Genomic DNA, 19915 nt, shown 5'->3' with positions numbered 1-19915 from the left:
CATGGTGAGTCACAAGCAGAGAGAGGGGGGGGTGACACGGGCAAAGAGAACGTATAAGGGAAGGGGGGGGGTAGAGATGCTGGCAGAGAGAGAGAGAGAGAAAATAATCGGGGCAGAGCGATAAGGGGTCATGGGGGGAGAGAGTCGTGGCGAGAATGGACAGCGGTGATGGTGGTGGGGAATTAAATGAAGAACTGTTTACAATTTTATGCTTTCTAAAACTCATTGGTGTAGGTCAATCGGTTAATGTCAATTTGCAACGGGTGTTTCTGGTGTTTGAACATCTTAGTAGCTCCTGAATTATTGCCAGAAAGGGTAAAAGCCTGTTCTGTTTTCATCATTTTGATACTGGCAAAACGTGTCCCATAGATATTTCTAAATTTATGTTTTTGCTGTATTCGTTTTTGGATGGTATGCCAGGGTGGTGGTGGTGGTGGTGGAGAGTCATGGGCAGAGGTCGGCAACGAAAAAAAACAAAAGATAAAAAAAAAATTCGAATTCGGTGATGAAAAAACCCCTGTCAATGTTTCAAGAGTCGCACTGCTGCAACGTGAATACGAGACGGGTAGTGGCGGCCCTTAATCAAGAACGGCCACGAAGCAGTCCTTTAAAGAGCCGCACGGGGTTTCGGATCCGCATGTCGCCAACCCCTGGTCACTCATGGGGAGAGAGAGGGAGACTTTTGACTTTTAAACAACTTTTATTGCCGCCAGCAGCAAAAGCACTGGAGGCGATTTCAATATGAAATACGCCAAGTCACCAGCAGAACAAAAGAAAATAAACGCTACAAATCGACGCGCTGTGGCGCTGAAAGCACCGCGCACAATACAAAAGAAAAGTCACGTGGTGGTGGTCATCGCGCACGCCACGGTGACGAGCGAGCGCTTCAGAAGGTGAACACGAGGGTGCCGTCCACGCTGGTGCAGAGGGCTTTTCCGGCTACCCAGCGTTCGAAGAAGACGCGCACATCACCAACATGTGTGTGGTACATGGCGTGCTCCAGCCGGAGCCGCGCCTTAAGCAGGCCTCTGAACACTGGAAGCACAGAGCAGCCGTCAGTGTCGAGAGAGAGAGGCGCGTGTGCTTCCTGGGTGAGGAATGTGGCACGCGGGGTAGCTGTCGGTGCCGTCCGCGGGGTGACTTTGAGCAGCAAACACTTTCCACATGCGGGGGCATCCGAGCTGTTTGCGATGATGCGGTGTTTGTTACCGTGGGACTGAACCACGCACACCTTTTGCCAAGGGCTTCCGTGCAAGTAAAATAAACGAACGCGCGGTGCTGTGTCAGAGGGCTCCCGTCCTGGTTTCAAAAAAGACACAGAGCATGCATGCCTGCCAGTCTGTCTGTCTGTCTGTCGCCCTCGCTAAACTACTGTCTGTGTGTCTGCCTACTTGCCCGATGACGTTGTTGTTGTTATTGTTGTTTGTGTAATTGCGGATGTTGTTGCTTTTGTGGGGAGCGGCAGAGTAGCGGTCAGCGCCCTGCACTACGAACCCGGCGACCCCACGGCCACCAACACCGGTGACGATTGTCTGAACCCGTCCTGGGCTTCCCCCTAGGTCGACTCAACCTCAAATGAGTACCTGGGGAGACAAAGGCGGCCGGGTGTAGTGTTCTGGGGTACCCAACCTATCGCGTGATGTGCCGGCTTTCTTAGGTACTCGCTAACAGCACTCGCCCCAACAACTCTGTCCAGGCTATACGGGGAGGGGGGGGCGGTCGTTGTTGTCTTTGTTGTCTGGAGGCTTGTACACAGCGCGCGATACGTGATGGCTGGTTAGTTCAACTCGTCAATTTAGTCGCCAGAAATAAATTGGCTATCTGTTGCACGGAGCCATTCGCGTTTGTTTTTGTTATAGAAAGCAGCATCGTGCGGTCATGTTCGTCACAGAATATGACCGGGACAAGCACATCCAACGAGCAGGAAGACGCAGACACACCTACAGCAACCGACAACAACAACAACAAACCGCGCGTGAATCCACGAAGATAACCCTAACAGCCTCTTTCTATGAGGCTGTTGTTTCACACAATTGCTGAGCACAGGCCCAAAGCGACGAGCGGTCAGCAACAAGCAGCCCTGTCAATGTTGTAATAGATTAGCGTGTAAACACGTTTCTTCAATTGACCTAGGTAGCAAGAGCTTCAGAATCAGAATATTGTAAAATCTTGATTTAAAGCTTTCGTGACTGCAGGAATTCATATTATTGGGTCTTTCGGTAAAGTCACGTAGATAGGTTCAAAGAAAATAAAAAACAGAAAACTACGACGTTTCGACGACCACTTGCGTTGCGATCGAAACGTCGTAGTTTTCTGTTATTTTTGATGATTTTCTTTGAACCTATCTACGTGACTTTACCGAAAGACCCCAGAACAGAATGTTGTATTTATGCTGGAGGAATCCGACGAGCTATGAAGCTCTTTTTCACAGTCGTCCAGTAGAGCTTTGGAACAGACACAATGCGATGCCGTGGTGGTTGGACGGGTCCTCAACATGGGTGGTGGAATAATCAACGGGAACAACAGCAACTATAGTAGGAGCGATAGAAGAGTGACAAGTATGTGACGGGCAAATGACTGCTCCTTCTAGAACACTGGTCAAGAAAAAAACATTTTTTTCTGGCCTGGACTTTTGCAGCTGTTTTAGACTAATTTCAGGGTGCTGATTCCAAATCTGATCTCAGATTTGCTCTATCACATCTCATTTTTATGCTATCGGCATACCCCATTTTCATTGATTTTACCCGAAATTAACTCTGTCACTTATGATTGCAAGTTGTTGCGAGTCAGTGACTGCTTTAGTGTTAAAATATGATGCTGTCTTTTTAAGATAGTGTGTTTATAATATAATTTAATGTAGATATCCACATTTATTTAATATTTTTCTTCTGCAGTTTTTATTGAAAATGCAATATTTGATATCTCAAGAACCTGATGTGATAGACAAAAACTGATGCCAGATTTGGAATCAGCACCCCCAAAATTACCTTAAAACCGTTGGAATACCTTATGCCAGAAAAAGTGTGTTGACCAGTGGAATTCTATCGGGGGCAGTGGGGTAGGAACTAAGTGCTCCACCCCTCAGATACAACAGCAGCAATATTCCAACTTTGCCCGTGTGCTTTGTATCGCAGCAGTAGCTTGAAGAAGCTTTAGCACAGAGACGGAAACCATGCTTATTCAATGCCTCCGAAGCCAGATCAGTGACACAGTCGCCGCTCTACGACAGCTCAGATGAGATTATTGTGCCAATCGGACTGACGGATTGACTGTGGGTAACAGCATCAGTGTCGTATACAATGGGAGGAACTGTGGCATTGCCAGCCTCACGTGATCATTTCATTGGCTGTGAGTTTCGAGTTGAATGTGAGCAGGTGTTCCTCACCGCAATCAATAATTGTATTAAAACCCGTGGTGATTGCCCGTGAGGTGTTTGCTAGCTGTCTCGTACTGTCAGCTTACGATTTTTATTACTATGATGCATGAAGCAATACCGTAGTTGTCAACTCACACGGGTTACCCGTATTTGTTGTACAGGGAAATTGAGCTTTCAGGTCCATACGGCGTACAGCCGCTTCAATACGGGCACATTTTTTGTTAACTAATTTTTGTTTGTGTTTCTCCCTTGTGATGGGACATTGTCGAATGAACTTTGAGATGTATAAGGGCACGCACGGGGTGATCAATAATATCCGAATTGGTCTGTAATAAGGTAGGGCACTGATAAGGGATCGACATGTTTGCAATACTGGGGTAAGTGCTGTTAGCGAACACTTCGGTGTGGTGTAGGTAGCACCATTACCGGCCGCCTTTGTCTCCCCAATGTTGATGTTTACACATTTGCATCATGCACAGCACTCATTTAACGCTGATTCGACGTGGGGAACGAAGGGCTGGCTGTGTATGGCTCAGAAATCACTCGCCACTATTAGCCGTGGTCGGAAATCGGTCACATGGTATGTGGAGTTCAGTGCGCCAACCACGACCACGCAGGTTGCAAACACAAAGGCAAAACATCCCAATGTAACCTTCACGGACTATCGGGGCAAGTTCTGTGAGCGAGCACATGAAGGCGAACAGGGCACAACAACAACAACCGCCATTTGCCACAAGGTGGCACGGGGTGTCACCAAAGGCGCTTGTACGTACACGTATGTTGAACTTCTTTCGCACCGTACTTATCCAACCGTGCTAATCGGAGATGCCAGGCTAGGTGACCTTTGAGGCCACGTGAAGTTGTCGAAGTCCCGCCGGTAGGAGGTCACGGGACAGACCTAGCAGGTGCCATGGGTTGACTGAGATGACTGGGAGATGCACCAGCTGTGCTGCCCACTGTGCCAGGCTAGGTGCAGGAGGTCACGGGACAGACCCAGCAGGTGCCATGGGTTGACTGACTGAGATGACTGGCAGATGCACCAGCTGTGCTGCCCACTGTGCCAGGCTAGGTGCAGGAGGTCACGGGACACACCCAGCTGCCATGGGTTGACTGACTGAGATGACTGGGAGATGCACCACCTGTGTTCCCCACGACCCCACTGTGCCAACTTGCCGCATTGTATCCGTTCAGCGCTCCGCTCGTTGTTGTGAGCGTCGCTCCTCTGCCCTCCGTTGTTGTTGGAGGGCGACTGCCTCTATAGCTGCCCATTATGGTCCTTCACGAGCCTCCTCCACGGAGGCCGATTTCGACACCGCTGGCGTTCTCTTCGTCGACAAGTCCACCCATCTCTTCTCGCCCGTTTTAGCCCCCCTCTACCCGGCCAAACAGAAGCAACAACGGCACGCAAAACACAAAGGCAAAGATCCCCCGAATAGCCTTCGCAGGCTGTTGGGGCAAGTGCTGTTAGCGAGCACCTATGAAGGCCGACACGGCACACACGAGGGGGTGGGGGTGGCCAGCAAGCACGCCCGACCGCCTTTGTCTCCCCAGTGACGGTGTCATTTGAGGCCGAGTCGACCCAGGACCGGTTCAAATAATCGCCACCCGTGCTTGCCACCGTGAGCGGGAATCGAACTCGGGTCGCCGTGTCGCTGACCACTACACCCACCGCTCCTCGCGCAGCCCGTCTCTCCCACGCACGCCCACACATCTATTAACAGCGCAATCAGCAAGGGAGCCGTTGGGGGAGGGGGGGCATGCCGCAGTACACTACTCATAGTGGGGGGGCTGGGTGAGAAAGAGAGAGGGGGGGTCGCAGTATCTGAGTCGACACAGCCGGCCACGCAAACCATCCTCCCACGCCTCCTCCTCCTCTTTCTCGTCAAGACATCAAAGATGGGGGGGGGGGAGGGGGGACCACAACTTTTGAGGACTGGTTTATTTCTCAATGTTTACGCCGCAGCATTCTGCTTGTTCCGCTAAGTCATCGTGTTGTATTTATGGCCCTTTGCAGAGGCGAATTAAAGTTTAATCTTTTGGTGCAGTGCCCTTCAGTACGATACAGTATTGCTTTATGGATATCGATTTGTTACAAGGTAGTTTTCAATCCGTTGTTGCATTATGCATCCGATGATGGCCGTGAGACCGTGCCTGGTGGAGTTACTTTAGATGTACTCGGCTCTGCGTTTTTGCACCCATCTCGCATGCCGAGTGTTAGTCATCGCCGAGTGAATGAGTTGCACATGTATACAGCAATGGGTCAATCCTCTGCTGTTTGGGGGTCTGTCCACGCATTACGGCTTGTTGTGGGAGGGGGGGGGGTTATGTGACCATACTCAGAGCCGTCCCTATGCTACGGCGAATTGGGGGGTCGACCGCCCCGGGCCCCGCGCTTTGGGGCGCGACTGGGGGGGGGGGTGTGTGCACGTTTCGTCGTCACGTTGTCAGATGCAAGACTTGCGGTGTAGTCTGAAGGCGTCGGGAGGCCCCCGGTTAGACGGCCGTGACCATACTTCACTACCAGGGGCGGTTTCTTCATTAGGGCGATTGGGCGACGCACCACCAATGTCATTCAACCACAGAGTCACGCTAGCCGTCACTGTGCCTCTGGATATAGTCCAATCAGCGTCATGCTACGTTCTGTGGAGTACCGCCTCTTTTTGGGCGATTTCCCTCCAGCTGAGAATCGCCCCGAGTGGTCCCATAGACTTACATTCAAAGATGTTTTTTTCGAACGGGGGCGCTGCAATGCATTCTCTATGGCTTCCGGGAGGGCTCGCCCTAACGTGCTTACGTCATCATACGTGCTTACGTCATCATACGTAAGCACGTTTCATCCAACAATATAATTTGTCGCCACCTAGTGGAATCTTTAATAAAAGAAACTTGAGTGGTTTGTTTTAATAGTGAGTATAGAAACAAACAAGATGTATTGTAAGAGTCACTTTATTTTTCATTAATATTAAAGAAGTGAAGTTGCCTTTACATGCTTAAGCTGTTAATTTATCCATTGCATGGGTGGACCTTATCCTTATCAATCATCCAGACATTTGCCCCCCCTGAGAGATTTTGCAGGAGCCGCCACTGTTCACCACGCTGGTCCGGCGTGGGTTAGCGAAGTCTGAGGAGCTCGGACGTACGAGCATGACAGTGCGGCGACGCGAGGCATCTGGCTGCACTGCTCTGTGCGCTGCCGACCACGGGGACCCTGGGGGTTCACTACACGGGGATAATTCGTGCCCACAACAACAACAAAAATCATAAAATGTTCAGCTCATTAGCCGAACGGCCTTCCGGAAAATTGTTCATTCAGCAGTAGTTTGTTTTTCAAGCAGGCTTTGTGGGTCTCATCAGCAGATCCGGTTCTATACAACAAGTGCTGCTGCGTGTTTGTTCTTTATGGTGACATTGGAACACAGTACTCTGCCACAATGGGACACATTTTAGCACAAACAGCGCCGTTGCAAAGGTGGTAACGTCTGGGCCGATGAGACCGCTCACAGGTCAAGCCCGGTCCCGAATTTGCTGCTTAAAAAAATACTCGTGGATAAACATTGTTCCAAATTACGAGAGCTATGTTTATATGTGTTTTTCCCCCCCGTAGCAATGCATCATTACTGTTTACATCGTCCTTCATGGTGCTCGGCATTGCCGGGATTTTATTTGACGTCGTCTTGATAATTGGTCGGGATGTAGCCGAGTTTCTCCGAATAGTAACATCATCATCATCCTTATTTTACAATCACAACCTTCATCACCGTGTGCATGATCTTTCGCGTTCCCCTCTTGTAAAAAAAAACATGCTATCGTCGCCATCATCATCATTAACTCATGGGTGATCGAAACATCACCACGATCATCACATGCGACAGCTCCGGCAGTAACATCTCCTCCACTACCAGCCCAGTTATCACCACTGTAACCTTTCGACTTTCATGACTAATACTGTACAAATTCCTCTCATCGTACGAATAACAGAAATTCCACCACGACCGCTCTGGGGATCGATTAAACGAACAGCGACTGCAAGCGAAAATAAATACATGAATATAGCAGCAATAGCCGCTTATGCATACGGCCTGTTCTCTCGCCCTAAGCAAGCACTGTGACATTTTCGCACAACTGGCTCAAGGCTCGGTGGGCTTGTTTTTTTTGTGTGTGTCTTTGAATTATAGTGCACAATAACAACGCGTCGACGGAGCGGAAAGAGTGTCTGTGGGTAAATGGGGCAAAGAGCGAGTGAAGACAATCGCGTGAGAGTGGGACGGGTTTTCGTGGACATGCAAGACCCTGACCCCCCCCCACCCCTCAGTGGTGAGTATTAAATTATTTACTAAAGGCCCCTTCCTCTCTCGCGCTTCCCACCACGTGAAGTTGACGCAACACGCGCTGCCCTGAGACGCTCCTCGTGGGGGAAGTGGATTTGGAACCGGGTAATTTTCTCGCGGTTCGAGCGCTGACTGGCAACAGGGGAAACGGCTGTTGTGTTATTTGTAAACGACAACTAATGTGGTGACGCGCGCCTGTAACCCAGCACCGTGGATGCGTGGCTTGGCCGGATCACGCAGATGTTGTGAAAGCCTCTTCGCCTGGACGCCGAGGTACCGTACCCTGGATGGCCAGGAGAGTGCGGTACAGCAAATGTAGACTCCGTCAGTTCGTCTGTATGGGATCGAATGGTGCCCCCTCGCACCACTCCCAAATGTAAACGGTCATTACGGTGTGCAGGACGTGGGTTCGAATCCCGATCCTGACGCCTGTATAGTTGGAGGTTGTGTGTTCTCCCCCGAGGTCGTGTGGATTTTCCTCCGAGTCCTCCACATTTAGAGGCATGCGTTAGGATTATTTGGCAGCTATAAATATCCACGCATGATAAGCCACTCCGATGAGAGATCACACGTGTGGCCAGGTCGCTTCTCAGAAATGTCTAATAAATAATAAAATTATACAAATAAAACATAATCAAATACAAGAGAGAACTGTATTTTATTATGTTTTATTTTTATTATTTCCCTTCTACGTGACTTTACCGAAAGAACCAAGAAGATGAATCCCTGCAGTCACGAAAGCTTTAAATCGAAAAATAGCTAATAACTCAGTGAACTTTATCTTTAAAAAAAAAACAGACTGAAAGCATCTAAATGTACTGTACAGAGGACCACAGAGATTGGGCAAGTATTGGTACCGACTCACTGCCTGCATTTCCCAGTCCCCTGTGACACCGTGCGCCTGTGAGTCGTTCTGTTTAGGGGCCGTCCATAAATGACGTCACGCGATTTTTTACGATTTTTCACCCCCCCCCCCCCATCGTCACACGGCGTCACAAAAAGTCAGACCCCCCCCTCAGATATGACGTCACAAAGCTCTGCCCCCCCCCAAAAGTAAAACATGCTTCAAATCGCTTTAAACTATTGTCATTGTAGTGCGTATTTAATGTGGCGCTGCACTCTGATGTTGTAGGAGAAAACATTTATTAAAAAGTCTATTTAATTAAGTAGAACGTGTTGTCTATATTTATTTGAAAGTTGCGCATTTTGATGTGACGTCACATTTCCCAAACCCCCCCTCCCCTCGTCACACATCGTCACAAATGTCGGACCCCCCCCCCCCCCTAGGTGCGTGACGTCATTTAAGGACGGCCCCTTATTCGAGAGTGAGCGAATACTGTTGCGGGCGCATTACAAGCTGACATTATTATGAACACAATACAAATAGACAACGTTGAATGCTCTGCAACTCTCCATGTGGTGTGTGAATTGACGAGGAAACTGCGTGAGCCGAAGCAGTCGCGGCGTGCACGGCACGCGTGTGACACCTTAGAGGAGCAATGATCACGACGTGAGACGAGTTTCATGCTCCTGCCAAAGGGGTTGCGTTCGACCGTCTCAATGACGACCGGCGTGGTCTCGCCTCCCTCCCCCCTTCTCTCTTTCCACACTCACTGTGCAGTCTCTCCACGCGCTGAGTCAGTCTCTCTCTCTCTTTGTCTGTTCTTCCTCCTCTAACTTCCTCTCTCGCGACTTCTGCTTTGCTAACATTCCCCAAAAGTGGCGCTACACGCTCGCCCACACAACCATTCCATTGCATGGTGCGTTATTTAAATATCGGTAAAATCATGAACTTTGTAACCGCACAATTCGCTCGCGTTGTTTTAATTATGCGATATTATACTTGACATATTTCTATATTAAATCATGCAACAGGATTGTTACATATTTTTAGGGGTTTTCGGTAAAGTCACGTAGATAGGTTCAAATAAAATAGCAAAAAAAAACAACAAAAATTCCTTTGAACCACTCTTTGTGACTTTACCGACAGACCCAAAGAATATAAATTCCTGCAGTCACGAACGCTTTAAGTCGAGATAGGATTGTTACGGTTGTGCAGAAGGACTTGCCACTTGTCGTATGATTGTGGAATTTGTCAGGCGAGGTTAGCACAGTCCAACAACGCTGGCTTGAGCATGGAGATTCTTTATTGTTAAATGAGTCGCACGTGGGGAGAGGGGCGCTATTGAAATCGCCGTGAGGTTTCCCACTCAACCCGGCCCAGTGGGTGGCGCTCGCAAGACATTTACACACCTCAGCCCGCCATGGAAACTGCACATTTCCGCATAGACGATTTGAAGCTTTCGTGACTGCAGGAGTCCCATACTCTTTGGTTCTTTCGGTAAAGTCACGTGGGTATAATATAAAATAAATCACGACGTTTCGGGCGCAACACAAGCGTCCGTCATCAGGTGGGAAAGCTTGTGTTGCGCCTGAAACGTCGTGATTTATTTTATTTTATTCCAACGTGACTTTACCGAAATAACTAAAGAGGAAATATTTCCATAGAGTGTGTTGTCATCCCCCCGCACCTACTCTTAGCGCGGTTGGCCACGTACGGTTCCAAAGAAGTTCAACATATTTCGATTTAAAGCTTTCGTGACTGCAGGGATTCATCTTCTTGGTTCTTTCGGTAAAGTCACGTAGAAGGGAAGTAATAAAATAATAAAAATAAAACATAATAAAATAATTCTCACGACGTTTCGGCCACAACGCAAGCAGCCGTCCTTATTATTTTATTACTTCCCTTCTACGTGACTTTACCGAAAGAACCAAGAAGAAGTTCAACATATATACAGTACAAATAAGTCATTCACTGCACAGTCATTTTTATCTTTCCAATAGATCAGAGGTCATGAATTCGTGTTGGGGAAGGGGTTAAGGCTTTCGTTATAGCAATACACTTTGTATTTACCCAGGAAAGCCTCACGGGGTCTCAAGCCTTCTTCACGAGGATGATGCAGTGGGACGTTAAGGCCAGTTCCATTATAAAAGAGTTTTTTTGATATATACAGTATGTTGAATTTCGTAGCCAACCGGGCAAATCGGAGTGGTATTGTTCTTTTGCTTCATGTGGGGGGAAACCGGAGTTCCTGGGAGGAAAAAAAAACCCCACCATGAACACCATTGGAACCTCATTTGCCAGTTAAAAATATGAAAATTGTTTTTTTTTTGGTTATTATCAGAGTTGTGTTTTTTGTTTGCATTATGACTGCAGGTATTGTGGTCTATGCAAACATGACTCCTTGTAAAAAAGGTGTCAGTTTTGTTGCCAGAGAGAAGGGTAAAAACCCAATTATTATATTTTTAACTGGCAAATGAGGTTCCAATGGTGAAAATGCTTACCCAGAGCTCTCATACTCTGATGGTGCATTGTCTTTGAGTTGTGCGCCTTTTGGCGTCATCTGGTCCAACTCATGTGTGAATAGGCTCTAAGGAAAGCTGTCTCGGGTGTGGACCAATCAACTTCAAGGACAGTGCACATTATCAGAGTTATGTTTTTTGTTTGCATTATGACTGCAGGTATTGTGGTCTATGCAAGCATGACTCCTTGTAAAAAAAGGTGTCAGTTTTGTTGCCAGAGAGAAGGGTAAAAAACCAATTATCAACCCCACCATGCATACGAAGAGATAACATTAACAACTCTGCAGAGATTGATTCGAGAGCCCACTTTGTTTGACTTTTATCGCCTGACCACATGTGCAAGTGGTCCACTAACCCTGTGTGTGTGTGTGCGTGTTTTGCAATCGATTGGTATTTAACTCAAATTCAGCATCTCTGCTGGCTGCCCTATTGGCCGAGGATGTGACACTACGATTGCCGTTCCGGTCCTGGAAACGGGGGTGTCCTCTTCGTGTTTTGTGAATCACTCTGCGCTCTGTGAGGTCGTGTGAGACACGAGCAGCTGGTGACGCTGGAAACTCAACCGATGCCCCCACCCAGTTGGCTCAGGGCAACCCCATAGCCCCCCCCCCGCTCCATATCCCTTGTGTTATTGTGACAAGTGGCATTGTGGTTATCGTGTTGTGCTAGTTGCTACACACAGGCTTGGGTTACGGACTGTGTGACAACAAGGTCCGTGTACTGTGTGGCGTGGACTTGCTCTGCGTCAGCTGCGTAGCGTTTTTGGGGGGCTGAGAACAGCACCCCCACAACCCCCCCCCCCCCCCCCGATGATGTGTTAATTATATAATTAGTACCGCCTCTTTTGTACTGTCTATATATTTCACACTAGATTCTACTATTATTCTCGTGTGTACGATATGTCACGGTTGCTGAGCAAATGCTCGAAACGCCACGCGGCCAGCAACAAACAGCACGATGCAAGTTGTAACAGACAAGCGTTGATATTGTTTATTGAGTAGAGCAATGTTATACGAACTTGGGGATGTATACGAAGGGAGGGAGGGATGTCTCGTTTGTTCACTCGATTCGTAAAAAAATGTTATGATCGCCGTTGCCCTTGTTTGCCCGTGAAGGCCTCACTCGACTCATTTTCAGCAGTTTCTCGCCGAGTTTTCGCAGTGGGCCGTGACGATCGCTGTGTGTTTTCAAAGAAAGTAATTCGCGGTGACATTTCTTTCAAGTTTGGCAAAGTTGGACCGTGATGCCGACACACAGTGGTCTACGTCATGGGACCATTAACTTCCGCTGTGAAGCAGTGCGGTTTGTAGCAATTATTGGCCAATACATCCGCAGCATTTACCAGAACGGCCGTGGTCTCGAACCTTCTGCAAGAAGAGGCGAACGCTATCTCGCTCGGCCACGTTATATGCCATCAGTATAGGGGCCGTCCATAAATGACGTCACGCACCTAGGGGTGGGGGGGGGGTCAGACATTTGTGACGATGTGTGACGAGGGGGGGGGGGTGAGAAATGTGACGTCACATCAAAAAGCGCAACTTTAATTAAATATAGAAAACACGTTCTACTTAATTAAGTATACTTTTTAATAAATGTTTTCTCCTACAACACCAGAGTGCAGCGCCACATTAAATACGCACTACATTGACAATATTTTAAAGCGATTTGAAGCATGTTTTATTTTTTGGGGAGGGGAGGGGCAGAGCTTTGTGACGTCATATTTGAGGGGGAGGTCTGACTTTTTGTGACGCCGTGTGACGAGGGGGGGGGTCAAAAATCGTCCAAAATTGCATGACGTCATTTATGGACGGCCCCATATGAGCATTTAATGGGCGACGTTTCTGGCGAGGACCTTTATTCATATCACATAAATGGCCCTCCGTGGCATAAATGTGCCATGAAAAAGGGACATTGTCCGAAACGTCGCCTCTAATTTTTTCCCTTTTTAAGGACACAATGTTATTGACGAATGTGTTGAGGTTTTTATTTGTGCACCACTGCCAACGCAGCTTCACTAAATAATTCGTAGAAGGACATCGATTCGTACACGCGCAATGCAATGCTGTACATGTATCGATAACGATTGATCATGATTAGAATCGATTATCAATCGATACAGATCAGTTCACAAACTCAGCCGTGACGAATCAGCTGCGTCCAATATGTGCGCGCTTGAAATAGCCGCCTCCTAACAACCCAATCACAGATATACAATCCTACACCATATCAATAATTGTATCAACTGTACAAAAGTAACAGAGAGACAAAAAAGTAGTTTGCCTAACATGGACAATCTTACTTTAAAAAAAAATATGAATTGTACTCATACCGACTTCATTGCAGTCCAGTAACAATGTTGTGAGCGGCGAATCAGCGGTGCCGAATTGTCCGCTAACCCAGATTCGACGTCTCCCTCCCCCGCACGGGCGATGGCGTCGGCAGGAGCGGGTAAGCAGCAGCGGCGGCGGCGGCATTTGCGCGTTTCGCCTCCCTCGCCGCCTCCCTCGCCGCCTCCCTCGCCACAGCTCGGCCCGGGAGAGCTCGTGCAATTGTTGCTTTGTTCAATTCGAGAACGGGGTGTGAAAAATCGAACTGCGAGACACCCGGAGCCGTGGTTCGCGTGGACTAGGCCGCTACGATGCCTTAGCCGTTTCCTAGCGACTCCGCCGCCGCTGACTGGGCGAGCGAGGTGCCGCCGCGGGATAAGACCCTGGCCGCCGTATATATATAAAACAATAATTTATATTTGGACTTACATATTAGCGTAAAGTAAAACGCTGCATAGCTTTGCGGGAACGTACGCATCAGAGGTGTGGTTAGAGACTCGTCGTAGCCGAGGGAGAGTTTTAAGTAGAATAAGAACGTATTGAGGTAAAAATTTAATTAAAAAAAACTAAATTAAATCACGACGTTTCGGAGGCAACACAAGCCTCCGTCCTCTGGTGGAACCCGTCACAGCAAAATTACTGATGTATCAAGGTTTGTGTTACCTCCGAAATGTCGTGATTTAATTTAGTTGTTTATTCATTTAATTTTTTACCTACGTGACTTTACCGAAAAAACCAAAGAGTATGAATCCTTGCAGTCACGAAAACTTCAAATCTAGAATGAACGTATTGAGGCTGGACTGGGAGTGGGCAGAAGAACGGTGAGATGGGGGGGGGAACGAGTTCCAGATGACGAGGAATCATCTCTCGAGAGAGAGGTTCTGGGGGGCCACATTTAAACCGACTTGCGAGTTACTGACGACGAGGAGTAATCTCTCGAGAGGATCTTGGGGGGGAGAGGGGTGGGCACATTTAAACCGACTTGAGGCTTACTGGTTACGTGGCTTCGGCCGAGTCCTGACGTTTTTGTTTCGATAGATCCGGGAGTCAGCTCGCACGCCTGTCATAAGAACCCTCGAACGACGAGGGGTGATGTCGCGTGTATATATGTACAACTCTCAAGCCGTCGGCGCTGCGAGGTGTAAATGGATTTGTGTGCCCATCTGTACGGACCTTTAAGTCATGTATTTCCCCATCGTATGTGTGGTGTATGTTCCTCGGGAAAAGTGGTTTGCTCCCACACACGTTATAATGGGATTAGTCGAACATCTTGGTGTACAATGAGTTTGAGATTTACAGAGGCTTCCTCGTTACAAACGAATAACGTTATTACATACACTACATTGGTATAAATGTTTAGCCACTTAGTGTCATTACTATTATTGATGGGAGTGACAGTAGTGTTCCCAGTCGCGGTTTTGATTAAGAAGGGCCAGTCGTGCACAGCAATGATGCAGTTTTGCATCTGACGGTTTCACGGATTTAATGAAAACGTGGCGTTTGGGCCAGGCTGCCTTTAAATGACAGCAGCCAACAGGGTTAATGTCAGTGTTGAGTGTGGAGTTGTCCGTAGTTTTGGTTAAACTTTCCATAGCTGGCATGCCATAAATAGGAAATTAACTCTGCTTATTCGAATCCATGTATTCATACAAGTTGATAAACCGTTTTCAAGTAGATTTTGTGTCTCTAACGACGACTACAGGGACCACGTGATTGTGACTTAGGCATTGTTTAAAAATGTCTTAGATTATAACTATAATTGCCTACAATTCGTCCTGTGTAGCTTATTTAGTCTATAATTTATTCACTACCCAAAATGTATTCACTTGAAAACATAGAGCTGATATTTTTAAGCAATGTTTTGTTATTTATACGTTTGAATTTTTTTTGCACAAACTGGACTTGTTCGGATACAAGGTGAATTCACAAGGCTTTGTAAAAAAATCCAATATTTTAGAATTTTGCCTTAACGGAGAATATTTTTTTAAATGTTGGTCAAAATAAAGATTCAGAAATAAATATTGTGCCGTGTTTACAATTTTATTGTAAAGTGGAATTGGTTAAAAAATATTTATATTTGCACATCACATGTATAATGCAGTACATGTGTCAGTGCAGTGAAATCAGTTTGTCTCTAACTTGACACTTCCTTAAATAACGTGCCACTAATTTAAATAGTAAGTGGCTCTGAGTGAGTTGTTAATGTGGGTTAAGCAGTGAATGTGTGACTGGAATGGGTGAGTGAGAAGCTGACAGTCTTTCCGTAAACTGGGTGTTCTCCGATTCTTAATCGTTTTTTTGTGCGTTCTCTGCCACCTCACAGTGACGTCAGAATGGATCCAGTTCTTCAAAGATGCGGGAATTCCCGTGGGCCCAGCCGCCAACTATGCCGTCACCTTCACGGACAACAGGTGCACCATCTGCACGATCGGTCTAATATTAGACCCTGACACAGTCTGCGGCACCCAGGGGAGAAGTGCTTCGTGGTGATCTAGGCTGGAGAGGAATTTGATTGACAGTTGCTTGTGTGAGTAAGAGCCAGTCTGGCCACACAGCATGGCGCTGCATGGGGCTTGCAAAATCCTGCCACGTTACGGTGTCGCGTGTTTGTTTAAAAGATTTAGAGCAAACGTTTGGGTGGTGGCAGGTGGAGTTGACAAAGTTTTGAAGAGCGTTTTTTTTTCCAGTACTATATCTGTGTGTGCGGCAGCGTTCTTATACAGTGAAATATATAGGAATGTTTGCGGAAGCCCAGCCTGCACATTCCATGTGTGAGCTTTGATTAATAATGCTATTGTTTTCTTGTGAACTCAAGTTATGATCTTATCTTTAGGATTTCACTTTTGATTTTTACTTGATATTTGCTTGACTTTCCAGTGTTTGTTTGGATTTGTTTAAAGTTGCAAGACCTTGCCTACACTACTTTTTACTTGTTGACTATGAACTGTATAGTACAGGATGACTTGTACGAAACCATGAAACTAAAATTATATGTATTTGCCACTAAAATGCACTCTCATGTTGTGTTTCCAAGATGGAGCTTATTACTGTGACGCCAGATTATCGAGATGATGCGTTGTGGAGATGCAGGGTATTACCATGAAATTGCGTTGTCGCGACACTGTATTGCACACCCCGAGCAAAGTGCCGTGCATGCCTTGCAGGATCCAGAAAAGCATGCTCATGGACCTGTCCCGTGAAATCCTGCACGAGATGGGCATCGCCGTGGTGGGCGATGTCATCGCCATCCTCAAACATGCCAAGGTGGCGCACCAGCAGGTGGGAGGAGCAGGAAACACGCACGCAACGGTGTCCGAGGGAAACACACGTGTGTCCCTGGCTCCTTGGATCTTTGTAGTAATTGCCTTACCCTCATCCTTACTCTTGACTTCACGCCTTTTATGCCATTGGCATTGGGAAGATGTCGTTGGTCACATTCACATTTTGCATTGGTATTGCACCACGGTGTGTTTATAAACACTGCAAATATATGTAAGTGTTCATCACTTCGAATATGAATACCTTTTTCACTGCCCTCATTAAAACAATGGCAATGTGTTGTTTTCTCAGGAGATTGGCAAGGTGGCAGGAATACAGACCAAGTCTAGCGGTGTGCTGTCGACATCATCTTCACTGAAACGAGCCCAAATTTCTCGTAAGTCTTATTTCATTTCGAAAAGTTTGCATTTTTGAAAGAAAATAGCATTAGATTTTAACAAGTGGCATTTCCCCACGTTGTTGACATTGTGTTTCTCCCGTCATGTTTCTGCCCATGATGTTGACTGCTCAGCGGCCTCAAGGATGATCGCCAACAGCCTGAGCAGGGACTCCCCACCCAACACACCAACCCGCGCTGCATCTCCTGAGGCCCCCAAGCTCTCCTTCACCGTAGCCAACAGGCTGGGAGCCCGTCCTAAACCTGGTAAAGACACACAAACGCATCGCCATGCAGTTCACAGTCATGTCGAGTCAGACAGCCGGGCGGTCTGGTCAGGATTACAGAACTATGCTGTGTTCTTTGCTAAAACAAGTGAAAGCCCATTCATAAGTATTCATTTAATGTTGTGATTTGTGTGATGGAAGCGATACGATGTCATGTGATCAACTCTACAGTGGACACCACACCTGGGTATGAACTCCACTTGCATTGATTACCACGCGACTTTCTAACTCCCGATGTCCATTGGGGAACTAACAGCCCATGGGCTTAATACAGCCCACAACTTAAATTCATACAGCCTGCAGCCACATGAGGCCTAATTTAAATGGCCCACAAATTATATGTATTCCCCTACTGCATCTTAACCACACGAATTTAGTACTAAAGGGGAATTATTTTGACCTGGCAACACTGTTCTAATTTTAGTCTTTCCTGTCACTTCTGTCACTCCAAAGACCTTTTGCAGTCACAGAAGTGAGGTGTGTGTGTGTTTGTGACCCCACCCCCCCCACCAGCAAGATATTTAGATATTTGGAAGTCCTATTTGGCCCTCAGCAAGGATAATGTCCTCCTCACCCACACCGTTGTTAAGTTTAACTGGATAAATAAGAACAGTGGGGCCCGTGGGTGCTGTGGGGTGGCATGTAACCGTATTTTTGGGGGCATCTCAGTGTCTGAGCGGCTAGGCACGAGCGCGAGTGAGGCACAGCCCGAGGAGGTACCGGTGAAGCGGCGGCGCCGGGTCACGGCGGAGATGGAGGGCAAGTACGTGGTGAACATGCCCAAGGGCATCACCTCGCGTACCAAGAAGATCCTCGAGCAGCAGACGGCCAAGAGTACGCACCCCAGCAGTTTCACTTCATGGCAAAACCCCACAGCTAAACCCCACAGCTTAACGAAATACACAGATAAAAACAATACTATAGCACTTCTTGGGTACATTCCTAGGCTGTGTGTGGTGTGCTGTTTGATATGACTTGAAAGCTTTGGGAATATATGCTCCTATTTCTTGGGTCATGTCACATATGCCCACTATGAATACTATCCTGTTGTTACCACCCACCTCATCTCTCAGCCTGTCGATGAAATTCCTCCCTTGTAAGAAGCTGTCATGTTTAGACACTTAATACATTTAAATTAGTTTTGAATACTATGTTGTAAATTCAGCTTGTGTGAGTTAAGATTTCCGTGTCTTCTGGGTTTCTGTTGCAGAGAAACCCCTGGTGCGCAACTCTGTGTTTGATCGATTAGGAGCCGAATCAAAACCCGACACCACAACCGGCACAAAGGTGAGTGACCCTTCACCCCGTAACCAGTACAGTGATGATCCAGGCATGAGTGCTACGTGTGGCTTGTCCAGTTACCTCGTTAGCTCGTGCTTGAAAATAGCGCCTGTGCTTTCCAGCCGACAGGGGTATTCAGCCGGCTGGGGAAGGTGGTGGCAGAAGACAAGGCGTCAAGTGGAGGCAGCAGTGAAAGCCAGGACAACGACGACGATACAGGCTCCGTGCTGCAGTACGCCGGTGTGCTCAAGCGGGCGCGCCTCGGCAAAGCAGCGCCGCGACCCACAAGCTCTGCCTTCGTGCTGCGCGCCAGCAGACCACCTGTCGTCACTGCCATAAAGCGCCTCGCCATAACCCGCAGTGGGGGCGGCAGCGGTAGCAGCAGCGTGTCCAAAAGCAAAGCCGGCACGTCCGTCACCTTGGTGAAAAAACCCACCGCCGGCATCCTGGCAGGGCCATCACGAGAAGGGCTGAAGGAGCAGCAGCAGCAGCAGCCGCCACGCAGACCCAAGGTGCTGGAGCGCCTGGGGAAGCACGTGGCCGAGGCTTCAAGCAGTGAGAGCCGCGTGTCGAGCAGCAGTGGCGTCGGCGCAAGATTGGGCGGCACTGGCGCAAGATTGGGCGGCACTGGCGCCGTGCAGGCCCGCGTGGGAAGTAAAGCCCTGACCGTGACCATCAAGAGGACTGCACCAAGTGCGAGGGTCAGCAGCAGCAGCAGCAGCGGCAGTGGCAACGGCCGTGGCCACAGTTCGCAGGGTGTCCTGGCGAGTGGCTGCGATGACCGGGTGGTCAGTGTGTTTGATCGTTTGGGTAACAAGACAGTTGCATGAAAATAGTGGGTGTCGGTGCAAGTCTTGTTCACACCACCCTCCCACATTTTATTTTCAGAAATGATAAGTGTGTTACTATTTATGGACATGTTTTACTCTCCAATAAGATAGTACTAAACTGCTGGGATTGTAACATTTTAGTTTTGTTTACAGCATTTGATACCAGACATTTGTGATCATAGTTACCCAAATTATATGAATTGACAGTGGTCCTGCAGAATAACATTAGAAAGGGTTTTCAATCACCAAATAGCCGTAACTAAAGTTCCATGATCTATTCCCCAGATGGGACTTATAAATCCAGCCCATAAAGATGTTTTTGTTGAAGTATGTAACACACGCCACATTAAACTAAGCCTCTCAGCGGTAATGGTTATTTTATGTGAAACTAAACATTGCAATGTTTTATGCTTTAATTTTTTTGTATTGAACAAATCACCCAAACAACTTGCAAATGTGAATCAAGGT

General features: G+C 47.7%; 1 protein-coding gene across 1 annotated transcript; it reads left to right on the top strand.

Annotated features, from left to right (window-relative positions):
* The first annotated feature begins 13466 nt into the window (after window positions 1-13466).
* C7H19orf47 (chromosome 7 C19orf47 homolog) lies at window positions 13467-19904 on the top strand. Its single transcript, XM_078858248.1, has 8 exons — window positions 13467-13515; window positions 15718-15805; window positions 16559-16673; window positions 16965-17049; window positions 17185-17316; window positions 18006-18170; window positions 18547-18623; window positions 18740-19904. The coding sequence occupies exons 1-8, from the start codon at window positions 13497-13499 to the stop codon at window positions 19445-19447; spliced, it is 1389 nt and encodes a 462-aa protein (XP_078714374.1). The 5' UTR covers window positions 13467-13496; the 3' UTR covers window positions 19448-19904.
* Window positions 19905-19915: the final 11 nt, after the last annotated feature.

This window comes from Lampetra fluviatilis, chromosome 7 (assembly GCF_964198595.1).
Source record: "Lampetra fluviatilis chromosome 7, kcLamFluv1.1, whole genome shotgun sequence".
NCBI lineage: Eukaryota > Metazoa > Chordata > Hyperoartia > Petromyzontiformes > Petromyzontidae > Lampetra > Lampetra fluviatilis.
Note: the sequence above shows the minus strand (reverse complement) of the source record. Positions and strands in the feature narration are given on the sequence as shown.

What these genes read in the sequence shown, in the direction of transcription:
- C7H19orf47 (XM_078858248.1), top strand. An exon ending in CCAAGGTGGCGCACCAGCAG is followed by an intron (nt 16,674 to 16,964) that starts GTGGGAGGAGCA and finishes TTGTTTTCTCAG; the next exon opens with GAGATTGGCAAGGTGGCAGG. An exon ending in GAAACGAGCCCAAATTTCTC is followed by an intron (nt 17,050 to 17,184) that starts GTAAGTCTTATT and finishes TTGACTGCTCAG; the next exon opens with CGGCCTCAAGGATGATCGCC.